The 14,552-nt window shown below is 40.2% G+C and overlaps 1 protein-coding gene across 5 annotated transcripts in view; it reads left to right on the top strand.

Moving 5' to 3' along the window:
* Positions 1-14,270, top strand: part of WBP4 (WW domain binding protein 4) — a 51,481-nt gene extending 37,211 nt beyond the window's left edge. For all 5 annotated transcript variants that reach the window (XM_081917881.1, XM_081917882.1, XM_081917880.1 and 2 more), the window contains one exon: positions 13,816-14,270. In XM_081917881.1, coding sequence (XP_081774007.1) covers positions 13,816-14,023 — 208 coding nt within the window. In that variant the 3' untranslated portion in view covers positions 14,024-14,270. The remainder of the gene's footprint in view (positions 1-13,815) is intronic.
* Positions 14,271-14,552: the final 282 nt, after the last annotated feature.

Below are 14,552 nucleotides of genomic sequence, written 5' to 3'. Positions count from 1 at the left end.
CATGATGTCCTTTTGTGTGTATGAGTGCACACCACTGAGAAGATTACGGGAACCCCAGAGAAGCCCTCAAAACACAACCCAGACGGGACACAAATGACCACCTGATCCAGACGCTCTTTAAAAGCCACCAGTCAACAACACCTGTGCAACTCAGCAACATCCAGGAACCACCACAGCTCCAAATCACAACACGCCCCTCCCCAAGAGGACATCAAGCAGGTCTTAAACCAAAAACATCAGCGAGACTATGATGACACCGACCAGGGAGATGGCAAACAACACTGAGGACACAACACACACACACCCCAAGTTGAGAACGACCCAGCAACTAAACGAGAACTGAAGGAAGTGAAAACAAGACTAACAGAACTACTGAAAGTGTGCAGTGACCTGACCTTCAAAGTGGAAACTCTAGAAAAAAAGAACGAAATACAGCGGTGCCCCACAAGACGAAAATCCCGCTAGACGAAAGGGTTTTCCATTTTTCGATGCGCTTCGCAAGACGAATTTCCCTATGGGTTTGCTTCGCAAGACGAAAACGCCTTGCGAGTCTTGCGATTTTTTTCGCTCCCCCCTTTTTCTAAGCCGCTAATAGCCTTTTAGCCGCTAAGCCTTTAATAGCCACTAAGCCGCTAATAGCGCTAAGCCGCTAAGCCGCTAATAGGGTTGCTTCGCAAGACGAAAAAACCGCTAGATGAAGAGACTCGCAGAACGGATTATTTTCGTCTTGCGAGGCACCACTGTACAAGAAAGAATAAGAAAGGAGTACAGAGAGGAAAACACACATGTGAATAATAAATTGGCTGAACTGGAAAGCCACCTGGAAAGAATAGAAACAGAAAACACAGAAATGAAAATCAAACAAGCAGACCTCAAAGATCACAGTAGATGCTGCAGTGTGCCATTCAACAGAAGAAATTTACGCTTCCTGTACTGCAACTACTGAAGAACATCGATCTCAACCTACCACCAGAATGGCAACTGATAGACCCACCAAGTGACAGCCACAACCATGATGAAACAACAGCAAACAATTGGACAACAGTAAAGAGGAAAAAGAAGCAACAGAAGCGACACAACAGCGCAAACCAGTAAAGCTAACCACCACCACGCACAGAATCGTCCCACTATACAGCACAACACACCAGGCCAAGATCAACCAAACCAACACATCACAGATGAACAACCCTACAACAACCACAGCTGAATGAAGCAACCGGAAAACACCTCAAACTGAAGGACTGGTGATTCTTCCCCCATCCCCCTTCCTTCCCCCCTCTCCCCCTAGGCCATAAATATAGCTAACACCAGCAATATTCCCCCCCCCCGCAGCACTACACCTCCACATCCCACACCAATGCCAGTCCAGACAATTTCAAACCACTTTCCCCATCACCCAACAGCCCATAACCCACACTTTGAGCACCCCGCTACTCCATACTAAGGAAAAATAACTTCTCCAACCTCAATAAAACTACTCACAAACAGGCTAAAATCTGACACCCAACCAGCACAGTGGTGGCACCAGAGCGTACCAACACCCACATCCCCACCCCAACATAGCAATGATGTTGCTAATAACATTGGCAGCACTGCTATACCCTATACCCGACATTGGCTTCACAAAGACACTTAACACTGTCTCACTGACCAGCCCCTATCGCGAATGACACGGAGGATGGTCTGGCCCTGAACAAGGCCCAGCTGAGACTTAGGACCAACTGGCTAAGTGCCAGATGGCCCAAAATCCCCCTAAAAAACACCTATGAGACTACATATAGGATACTCTCTACACTCTACCCCCTACTCTTTAACCCAAATCTAATCCTAATCCTACTAGTCCCCCACCCACCACACACTAGGTCAGCGCAACCCCATTGGTTCGTTAAACAACACAAAGTGAGAGACACAGGACAACCCAGACAGGTTGGCAAGGAATCACCCTACATAATAGATAAGCAAGATGGCTAGCCTAAAAGCAATTACATTAAATGTGAGGGTGCTGGAAAACCCCATCAAAAGAAAACACATCACCTCATACATAAACACCATGAAACCACACATCACCTTCCTACAAGAAATACACAACCCACCCAAAGGGAGCAAACTCCTTAGCAACCCCTGCTTCAGTCAACAGTGGGTTGCACCAGGCTCAGGAAAGGCCCGCAGAGTAGCCATAATACTTAGTAGAGACCTGAACTTCAAAGCCACAACAGTCCTAAAGGACAAAAGAGGCAGATTCATTTTTGTTCCATATATTCCCCAAACTCGAAACAACTAAAATTCACCCAGAAAACACTTAAACAAGTTTCTCTCCTCTGAAGGGGAAGCAATCCTAGGAGGAGACTTCAACCTAAATATGAAAGGTATATCCCTGCAAGACATCTACCCTACAACCCCATGGGCAACCTTCCTCCAAAGGAAACCCCCAACAACTAGAGATTCTTACAAGTTACTAAAAATGCTACATAAAAGGGTTCTCTACGACATTTGGGGTGAGCAAAACCCAGGAGACACCATCCATACATTCCAATCCGGATGCCATTGTACAGTGTCCAGACTGGACAGCATTCTGCTCACACAGGGTCTGATCCCCTCTGTGGAATCAACAAACATAGGTAACATTAAAATCACAGATCACGCCCCAGTAAAAGTCACTGTTTAAATAGGAGAGGGAACACAAACCACCCCATCATGGTCCTTCAGTCCCATCCTAATTACAGCCAAACAAATTAGAGAGAGTCTCACAAAAACTGTCCAAAACTACTTCAAGGAAAATTATTTAGACAATGTAACAACCCCCCTCCTATGGAACACAATGAAAGCGGTCACCAGAGGAGCTTGCATAAAAGAGAAAGCATTCCTTAAAAAACAAACCTCCACAAAAATTAGCAAAATAGAGCATGACATCACAGCCCTCTCATCACGCTACAAACGAACAGGATCTAAAAAACTCCTCAAACTTATAGAACAAAAAAGGAGAGAGCTAGACTCCCTAGAAATCAGCAAAACAATGGTCAGTATTCTATACTCTAAACAATGCTTCTATGAATATGGAGGAAAAAACTCCAGACTACTAGCAAATAGATGTAGGAAAAAAGCACTCAAAACAAGAATACACTGCAATCACCAAAAAAGATGGCAACATAACATTCTCCCCCAAAGAAATAACCTCAGGCTTTACAGAATTCTATTCCAACCTATACACCTCCCATAACCCACCTGAGAAGGAAATCAGAAAATTCCTAGTGGGACTGACCATGCCTACCTTAACTGATGAGAAACAGGAATTCATGGACAGTCCTATCACCCCAGAGGAAATAGATACGGTCCTCAAAAACCTGAAACCACACAAAGCCCCAGGCCCAGGCGGCTTCACAGCAGCATTTTATAGGAAATTCAAAGAACCCCTGATGCCCTACATGACCTGCCTATTCAATGACATCATAAAAGGGGGGCCCATCCCCAAAACCTGGACTCACTCCAAAATAGTCTCCATCCCCAAACCACTGAAATACAGCCTCAAAGTAGAATCATACTGCCCAATCTCATTAATAAACCAAGACTACAAGATACGCACATCAGTCTTGGCCAACCGCTAAAAATCTTCCTGCACAAGTTAATAGCTCCAGACCAGACTGGCTTTGTCCCTGGTTGCAGTATTATAGACCCCATCAGGAAACTACTGAACCTGATCGAACACAGCAAGGCAACTAAACTCCCACTGACAATTATGTCCCTAGACATCCTTGCTTAGAATGGAAATACATATTAGCAGTACTAACTAACATGAAATTTGGCCCCAACTTCCTACAAATCCTCAAACAAATATACTCCCAAGCCTCAGCAAAATGCAGAACTAACAATATGGACTCAACCACTATAGCATTCCAAAGAGGCCCGAAGCAAGGATGCCCACTGTCTCCCTTCTTATTTATCCTGGCTCTGGAACCCTTAACATTCTAAATCCGAGCAGCCACAGACATCAAGGGAGTGGAAATAAAAGGCAGAACCTATAAATTAGGGCTCTTTGCAGACAATCTAATGGTCACAACACCAGACCCCATAAGCACAGCAACCTCCCTAATCAGAGAACTCAACACATTTGCAATGGTGTCAGGCCTACAGGTAAATTTTGCAAAGTCAGAAGCTGTGCTTCAACATCCCTCCTCACCCCCAAAAAGAACTCACTAATGTTACCAAAATAAAACTTTGCCACACCAAGTTCAGATACCTAGGGGTACAAATAAACCTCAATAAATTGTACCTCCACAACTACAAGCCCCTGTGGCGACATATTAACAAAGACCTAAAAAGATGGAACAACATGAATTTCACTCTCTCAGTCAAAATAGCCATGATCCAAATGATCACACTCCCAAAACTAACCTACCTATTCCAAACCCTCCCAATCTGGATTCTCCCAACCCAACTCCACAGATGGCAGAGAAAACTACACTCTTTTATCTTCTCACATAAAAAAACCAAGAATAAGCTCCAAATACTTGCACCTCCCCACCTCAGAAGGAGGATGGGGAATCCCCAACACAGAAGCATATTACATTGCCAATCAAATACGCCATATAATCCCATACATATTAGAAGATGAGAGAAAACAATTGATACACCTAGAGAGGAAAACAATTGAAAATACCTGCGCCACAGCATACCCACTCCTCCCAAACAAACTAAGGAAGATTCCCACAACAGTTAACAGGTACACATAGACCAGGGGTCTGCAACCCGCGGCTCCGGAGCTGCATGTGGCTCTTTTACACCTTTGCCGCGGCTCTGGGGCGGATACTAGCGAGGGGAGGAGGCGCATTGTGCGCCCCGACACTCCCCACTGTGGCGGGCGCTGTACTGGCTGTGACGTCGCATGGGGGTGGTGCATGCGTTAGTCACGCACTGTCCCGACATCACCTTCCCGCCCACTGTCAGATCGTGGCTCCGGAGATATACGGTATTTGTTTTAAATGTCGCAATGGTTTTGCGGTTCCCAGTTTTTTTTCTTCAGAAACGGGTCCAAGTGGCTCTTTTTGTCATAAAGGTTGCAGACCCCTGACATAGACCATGCTCAAACCAGGGAAAGCAGAAATAGGCAAACTATCCCCAACCCCATCCCCACCAATCCCCCTGGCGTACCACCCATTATTCCACCATGCAGCGCAAAACCTTCAAATAAAAACCTGGCAAACCAAAGGCTTATATTACCTAATAGACTTCTATAAAAATAACAAACCTCTGTCAACACAAGAAATACAGGACAAACTAGAAAACACCCAAATGCCCTGGTTAGCACAACACCAACTACATGCTCTCTTAAACAATCCAGCAGTAAAATCAGTAGCAACTAGGCCCCTGACAACCTTCGAAAACCTCCTCCTAACAACAAAGGGACAGGGTAAAGTGATGGTATCCGCAATATGCAAGATGCTACTCCAAAATCCCACGAACCCCCTGGACACAATAAAAAAAAACCCCACTCAATGGAATGTGGTCTAAACAACCCTTTAAATCCATATCAACGAAAAGGAAAGAAAAGGAAAGAACTTACTCTGAAACTCACCTACAGGTGGTACCTAACACCAAGAAAACTAGCGCTAATGTGCCCAGGAACCTCACCGAAATGCTGGAGAGGGTGCACCTCCACAGGCACATACCTCCACATGTGGTGGGAATGCCCCAAAATCCAACTATTCTGGACAACAGCTATACAAGAAATATGTAAAATAACTAAGCAAGTATTAGAAATCACCCCAGAACTGGCCCTACTAAACATCTTCGAAGACAATAATGCCCATTTACACCACAAAGAACTCATAACCCACCTACTTTCACCAACCAGAAACATACTGGTTGAAACATACTCCAGAAACCAGATACTGGAGAGACCTGTCAGGAGTAAGCATGGACCAATGGCACCAAATAGTATGGGAAACAGCCTTACTAGAAAAATTTACCAATAAACTGAAACGGACACAGGAACAAATAGAAGAAGATGCCTTCACCCCGGTATGGCTCCCCTTTATCACATACACAGCCCAACAAGATGACGACAAAAATCCACCAACAGCGTACAAATCAATATGGCTAACCTGATCCAAAACACCCACCCACCCCACTCACACATGAAAACAAAGATCACCACAGCCAATCACAAACAAACAACCACACCCTAGGTCAACCCCACCCCAACCTCTCTCTCTCTCTTTTTTTAAAAAAAATATTTATTAGGTTTTTGCAAAAGAAAAAAACACATAACAACCACAAAAGTAAAAAAACAAAAACAAAACATAATACAGAAAAATGAGATTCCATCCAACAAAATAAAGAACATAAAAACTCCAACTTTTAGAATCATACTTAATTAACTTTCTTTCTTGACTTCCTTGCGCCTCCCTTTTTTGTGTTCCTCTTTACCCAGATACAGCAAATCCTTATCCTCTTTCAAAGCTCATTTCTAATTATTAGATACATTCTTTTATGTCCCCAATCTTTCCTCCTTATACTTAAACACCTTTGAAATATTATATACTTTCGACATAATATAACTTTAGTCTTTCACCCTTTTCTGTTATGTTTTTGCATACTTTTTTAAACTGTATCACTAATGCCATATTATTTTCATATCCAACATCATTTTAACATTCATAAACTTTGCAGTGTTTCTGCAAATAGTCTTTAAACTTCTTCCAGTCCTCTTCCACTGATTCTTCTCCCAGGTCTCGGATTCTGCCAGTCATTTCTGCCAACTCCATATAGTCTATTACTTGTGTCTGCCATTCTTCCAAGGTGGGCAAATCTTGTGTCTTCCAATACTTTGCGATAAGTATTCTTGCTGCTGTTGTTGCATACATAAAAAACGTTCTATCTCTCTTTAACACCAATTGGCCGACTATGCCCAAGAGAAAGGCCTCTGGTTTCTTAAGGAAGGTATATTTAAATACCTTTTTCAGTTCATTATATATCATCTCCCAGAAAGCCTTAATCTTTGGGCACGTCCACCAGAGGTGAAAGAATGTACCCTCAGACTCTTTACATTTCCAACACTTGTTATCAGGCAGGTGATAAATTTTTGCGAGCTTGACTGGGGTCATGTACCACCTATAAATCATTTTCATAATATTCTCTCTTAAGGCATTACATGCCGTAAATTTCATACCGGTGGTCCACAACTTTTCCCAGTCAGCAAACATAATGTTATGACCTATGTCCTGTGCCCATTTGATCATAGCTGATTTGACTGTTTCATCCTGTGTATTCCATTTTAACAGCAAGTTATACATTCTTTAAAGAATCTTAGTTTTAGGTTCTAACAGTTCTGTTTCCAATTTCGATTTTTCCACCTGGAAGCCCATTTTTTTGTCCAAATTATAGGCCTCTCTTATTTGATAATAATGAAGCCAATTTCCCACTTTGTCTTTTAATTTCTCAAAACTCTGCAGTTTCAGTTTATCTCCTTCTAATTCTAATATCTAATTCGGCCATTTGGCCTCCATGTTGAGTCTTTTCAGAGCCTTTGCTTCCATGGGTGACAACCACCTTGGGGTCTTGTTTTCCAATAAATCTTTATATCTTATCCAGACATTAAATAATGCTTTCCTGACAATATGGTATTTAAAAGCTTGGTGCACTTTAACCTTGTCATATCACAAATATGCATGCCAACCAAAAGCATTGTTAAAACCTTCTAAGTCCAAAATGTCAGTGTTCTCAAGAAGCAGCCAATCTCTCAACCAGCAAAATGCTGCTGATTCGTAAGTCCGGCAGGGCAAACCCCCCTCTATCTTTCGCATCTGTTAGTATTTTAAATTTTATTCTGGGCTGTTTGCCTTCCCAGACAAATCTAGAAATATCCTTCTGCCATTTCTTGAAACAATCCATCCTGTCCACAATCTGTAAGGTTTGGAACAAAAATAACATTTTTGGCAATACATTCATTTTTACAACTGCAATTTGCCCCAACAAGGAAAGCTTCAATTTAGACCATATTTCTAAATCTTTTTTAACTTCTGACCAACATTTCTCATAATTGTCTTTAAATAAATTCAAATTTTTAGCTGTCATATTAATCCCCAAATATTTCACTTTCTTAACTAAGGTCAAACCAATCTCATTCTGAAACCTTTCTTTTTCAGTCTGTGTTAGGTTTTTCTCTAAAACTTTAGTTTTTGACTTGTTCAATTTAAAACCTGCCACATGACCAAATTATTGAATCAGTTCTAGTACCCTTTTCGTACTAGATTCTGGCTCCTGTAATGTCAAAACTAAGTCATCTGCAAAAGCTTTCAGTTTGTATTGTTTGGCTCCGACCTGAATTCCTTTAATCTGACTGTCCCTTCTAATCATATTCAACAGGACCTCCAGGACTGAGATAAATAACAATGAAGAGATAGGGCAACCTTGTCGTGTTCCTTTTTTTATCTTAAATTCTTCAGTCACCACATTATTAACTATCAGTTTAGCTTTTTGTTCTGAATAAATTGCACTTATACCATTTTCAAACCCTTGTCCCACCCCCATTCCCTTAAGGTTTTTCTTCATAAAATTCCAAGAGATATTGTCAAAGGCCTTCTCCGCATCAATAAAAATTAAAACAGCTTTTGTGTTAATATTCACTTGTAACATCTCCAAAATATCAATGATGTTCCTTGTATTAACCTACAAGTGTCTGCCTGGGAGAAAGCCTGCCTGGTCCTTGTGAATCTCTTCTACTAATACTTTTTTTAGTCTGTTAGCTAAAATGTCAGCAAAAAATTTATAATCCACATTTAACAGGGAGATGGGACGGTAGTTCTTGAGTTGTGTCTTTTCAGACTCTAGTTTAGGTATAAGCGTAATAAAAGCTTCTTTCCACGACTCTGGCGCCCTCTTCCCTTCCATAATTTCGTTACAAACCTCCTTTAATGGTTGAATTAAGTAGTCTTTCAAAACTTTATAATACTTGGAGGTTAACCCGTCTGGCCCTGGAGATTTGCCCAGCTGCATATTCTGAATGGCACCTTCAATCTCCTGTTCTGTAATTGCATAATTCAACATTGTCCTTTTTTCCTGAGATATTTTTTGTAATCCATTAAATCTCAAAAATTTGTCTATATCATTCTCTTTTTGAGGCCCTTGTGTGTACAATTGTTTAAAGTATCTCTGGAAGCACCTTCTAATCTCCACAGGATTCTGGATGTTTTTCCCTTCTATCTCGAGGTTTGTAATAGTGTTTAACTTTTGTCTTTTTTTCAACTGCCAAGCTAGCAGCTTCCCACATTTGTTAGCCGATTCAAATGTCTTTTGCCTCATCTGCTTTATTTTCCATTCTACTTCTTGATTTATCAGTTTCATATATTGTACTTGATAAAGTTTAATTTCTCTCAGAATCTCCTTTGAATTGGGTTTCGACCTTAATTTCCTCTCCCCTTCTTTTATTTTTTCCAAAAAATTATCCTTTTTCTCATTTTGAGTCCTCTTTTTTATGGCATTCCGTTGGATTAGAAACCCTCTCATGACCACTTTACTTGCGTCCCAGATTACTCTTTTTTCCACCGTAGTTCTCAAATTAGTTTCGAAGTAGTCTCTCAATGTCTTTTGGGCCTTCTTGATAATCTCTTGATCTCGCAGTAAGGTGTCATTCATCTTCCATCTGAAGGAGCCAGTCAGTGTTAGTTTCATTTCCATCTTTACAGCATTATGGTCGGAGCAAGTTCTTGGGCAGATTTCCACCTTCTTTATCTTAGGTGCCAGTGCTCTAGTTATCCATATCTGGTCAATTCTAGTCCATGTCAATTTGGCTTCAGAAAAGAATGTTCCTTCTCTTTCCAGGGGGTTTTTAGTTCTCCATATGTCAATTAAATCCATATTGTCAGTCAATTCAAAAAAAGTTTTTGGTAGTCTGCCCTCTTTTGTTACAGTCTGTTTCTGTGCCTTGTCCATATTCATGGATACCACTCCATTCATATCTCCCATCATGATGATGTTATTATAATCCATATAGTCCAGCATCGTCTTGTGCAACTTCTTATAAAACTCCGATTTCCCCTCATTTGGTGCATAAATACCTAAAATCAGAAATTTTTCTCCTTGAATTTGAATTTCAATTGCCAGAATCCTTCCTTGTTCGTTTTTAAAAATAAATTTAGGTGATATGCTTTCTTTTGCGTAAATGACCACTCCTCTCTTTTTAACCTTATCCAATGCTATAAACTCCTGGCCCAAACTTTTATTAATCAAAATTTTCCTGTGAAGCCTAATCACATGTGTTTCCTGTAAACAGATTAAGTCCAGTTGTTCCTTTTTTAATAAATGAAAAACCTTCCTCCTCTTCTCCAGGGAATTCAGGCCGCAAATATTCCAGCTTAATAGTTGCAGAGACATGATACTATGCTTCTATTTCCCTCCTACTGCTCCCAGAAGCTCTTCCTCCTTTGACGGTGGTATCACTTTCCCTGGCTGATCAGATCCCAAAGGTGGTAGTATTGAGCCTAGTACTCCAGATCTTAAGGCTCTCAATTTTTCCTCCACCTCTTTTTGAAGGTCTCCTCTGTGGTCACTCAAGAATTTTTCCTTGTCTTCAACCAATCTTATTTTAACTTTTTTCCCTTTATATGAGAAAGATACCCCCTGGGGGAATTCCCATCTGAAAACAACTTTATTACTTCTCAATAATGCCACTAAGTCTCCGTAGTTAGCTCTAAGTTCAAGCAAATGCCTGGGGATGTCCTTGTAAATTTCCACTCTTGAATCTTGAATCTCTAAAGTTTTCTGGAAGTGCACGCTCAATATCTTATCTCTCTCTTCCTTCGTTCTGAGGGAGATCAAACAGTCTCTCGGCCTGATTTTCCTCCCTCCCTTACCAAGTCTGAACGCACTTACTATCTTAAAGTCCTTGTCCTCTTCCAAAGTCCAGAAATTTTTAAATTCCTGTGTAAGATACTCACTTAAATTCTCTTTTTCAAGTTCTGGGACTGACCTGATCCTCAGGATATTCTCCTTATTTCTCAATTCTATCATAGACAGAAAATCCTGATGTTCCCCAACTTGTTTACGCATCGGCTTTATTTCCTGTTGCACAGCCTCTACTTTCTCTCTCGCCTCCTCAGCTATTTTCCGATTCGACGCAGTTTCTTCCAAAAGTTTCCCAATAGTTTGTGTATTTGAACTCACTTGCTGGGTTAAATTGTTAATGCTAGCTGTATTTTGATCAATTTTAGTTGACTGTTCAGTCACTTGTTTGCTTAGGCCATCCAATTTTTCATAAATTTTATTTAGTACAGAAGTAAAGTTCTCTCCTGAGGCCATTCCCTCAAGCCCAGTTTGATCTGAATCTTCCCCTTGTGCCACAGGAAGACTGGGAACAGATGATCTGCGTAGCTGAGAGATTATGCTAGGCTGCTGTGTTTAGGTTTTAGTTGATCTTGTTGTCCTGCTCATCCCACTTCTGTCAAGGTCAGTCCCACGGTTAGCTCTTCCCATAGAAAATCCCCAGCTCCTAAGATGGAAAAATCCCCCAGTGGCTGCACAGTTTCAATACTCCACTAGAGGGAATCTTTAATGTCGCAGTTTGTAAAGTCTTTCTCAATTTTCAAAGTGTCCCTTAAAAATCTACACAGTAGCAAATCACCGGAAAACCTTCCTGAACTTTTTACTTTTGCAGAGTTAGTCCTAGTTAAGTTACAATGTCTCCAAAGAGTGCGAGTTACAATATAACAGTTCAAACAGCCTGACTGCTCTAGCAACTTGGCAGTCCGATTGCCTGGAGTTCAAACGTTTTTGTAAATCCACAAGTGGAGAGGCAAGGATCAAAATTGTCCCTCTGCCCCCTCAATTTGTCAGGGGGAAGAGTCTTCTGTATAAATGTTGGGATTTGGATCCTTAATATCACAGTCTCAGAAGCATTAGATTAAAAGTCGTTGCTTAATAACTTTAAACAGAGCCGGGAGACGGACTTCCTGGTTGCGCCTCCCGCGTCGGTGCCAAATTTAAAGTCAATTTTTTCCACTTAATCACCAATTCAAAACTTCCCCTACTCATGGGTAGTTGTTTCTTAGCCGAATAGTCCCAGGAAAAAGGTCAGCGCTCACCGACAACAGCTTTGAGGCTTCACCCCACAGAAAGAGCGGTCGACTCTCAGCACCGCGCAAACCCTGTCACGCTCCGGCACCCCTTACGGGGTCCCTTAACAATTTCGGGGGGCGTTAATGGTGCCGCCTCCGGAAAATCTTTTTTATTGAGTTTTACATTGCAAATTTAAATTCAAACATTAAACATCAACATCATCATTTAGGATCATTAGCATCCCCTGAATCCTTTGACTCCCCATCTCCCTTCCATGGTTACCATTTTCAATCTTTTTCAGCTGCTTCACTTATTTTCTGTTTTTCTTAAATAATCCATTTTTACCTTTATTTTTAGTACATTACAAGCATCACTCAAATCCTGCCAAAGTTTTTAGTTGTTTACAGTGTTCTCTTAAGTACAGTGTAAAATTTTCCTACTCCTTAAAGTTCTTTTCTTCCAAGCGGGTGGAAGCAAGGAAAATAAGATTTGGAAGGTTATTAATTTGAAACAGAGTTTTTTTTTAATCTTGAATTTTCTTTTTTTATGTCTTTATTATTTCTGTTTTTTTGTTTCTTTGTTGGTATTTTTTGTTGTATGTGTTTGTTGGTTTTTTGTGATTTGAGTTAATTTTATTGTTGTTAATTTTTGTGAAACTTAATAAAATATCATTTTAAAAAAATGGTTTCTGATCTTCCCAGTCATTTTGCCATTTTTGGCATCATCTTCATCAGCCAGTCGTCTCTGGTCAGGACTTTATCTTCTTTCCATCTCTGGGCCAGTAGTATCCTTGCTGCTTGAATAATCGTTTCTGCTACTTTGGTATCTCTGCACCTAAAATTCCTAATAAAAAAGCCTCTGGTTTTTTCCAGAAACATTCTTTTAAACATTTTTTTCAACTCACTATAGATCATTTCCTAGAATGTGTTTGTTATCTTGCACGTCCACCACATGTGGTAGAACATGCCTTCCTTCTCCTAATATTTGTAACATACATTTGAAGCAATTCTATACATCTTTGCTAATTTTATAGGTGTTAAATACCACTGACACATCATTTTCGTATAGTTCTCCTTCAGCGCACAGCATGCTGTAAATTTTAACTTTTCCCAAAATGAAAATTAGATATTGTGCCCCTTGTATCATTACTGATTTAACTTCTTCATCCTTAGTATGCCACTCTAACAACTTACACATTTTGGAAGGTAACTTCATAATGTTTTCCAATAAATCCTTTTCAGGCCTTGAAATTTCCTTACTAAATCCATTTTTCTTATCCATTTTAAACACATCGTTTAATTGGTGATGTTGCAATCAGTCTGTTGTTTAGGGAAGTTTTTAATGTTTGATGTTTTATCGTGTTTTTAATATTCTGTTGAGAGCCGCCCAGAGTCACTGGGGAAACCCAGCCAGATGGGTGGGATATAAATAATAATAATAATAATCCACCCAACACTCCCATGCTGCCTGCCTGCCCAAGGGCACACCTGGGGAGTGTCCCTTCAAACCTGTCCCCAACCTTGCTTGCTCCCATAAACTTACGTTGTCAATTTTACGTATGCAATTAACTTAACACTAATCTGATTATATTGTTCTTTTATGTTGCCTATTTGATTCAAGGTTGAGCAGTGTTTTTGCTTGATGGGTTTTTGTTGTCAGCTTTTGTGTTTGAATTCCCTTACCGATGTCACGTGATTTTGGTTTGATATATTAGTGGAACTTGCATTTGTTTAATGCTTCTTTTTGTTTTGTTTTGTTTTATCTTAGTGAAAAAGTAGACTTGGAGCTTCCCAACGTGGAAAGTGACTCTCTGCTAGCCCCAGTTCTGGAAGCCCCAGAGGATGCCAAAGTGATATTTAAAGAAAAAACTGTCACTTTTCTTGGAGACACAACAGAGGGAATACCCGTTTTCAAAAAGCGAAAATTTGAAAATGGAAAATCTAGAAACATACGACAGAGACTGAATGATCACTAACAGACTAACTATACTGCAGTGGGGTGTGTTTTTTCGCAGAAGAGAGAAGAGGGGGAAGAAAACAAAATATTTTAAAGTATTTCTTTGATGGAAATGGTTGGAAATTAGAAGCTTTTAATTCTTCCAAGTTTATTGGGTGTAAATTGTATTATACTACTTATTTTTGAGGTGATACTAATTTTGTTTGCTAAACAAAGGTTTTTTTCCCTTTATGCAGTCATCTAAATATATTTTTTTACATACCTCATCATCTGAATTTGTGTTTCTTGTCTTACCATCAGTATGTGGTAATATTGAGTCATTTTCTAAGGGAAATGGGAGTTTAGCTGCTCCATTGCTTATGTTGTATTCCTTTGGTGGGTTATCATCAATGAATAACAGAGGGGATCCAATTTCATGGTGGTTGCTTTCTAAAATAGTATTGTAATTTATATGGTAGCTTGTCATAATATTAAGTATTGACGAATGGTGACAGAAGAGCACCTCCCCTTTGGTTTTTAAAGTTAAACAGTGACTATTTAACTACACC

Source organism: Podarcis melisellensis (assembly GCF_964234715.1).
Source record: "Podarcis melisellensis genome assembly, chromosome: 7".
Lineage (NCBI taxonomy): Eukaryota > Metazoa > Chordata > Lepidosauria > Squamata > Lacertidae > Podarcis > Podarcis melisellensis.
Note: the sequence above shows the minus strand (reverse complement) of the source record. Positions and strands in the feature narration are given on the sequence as shown.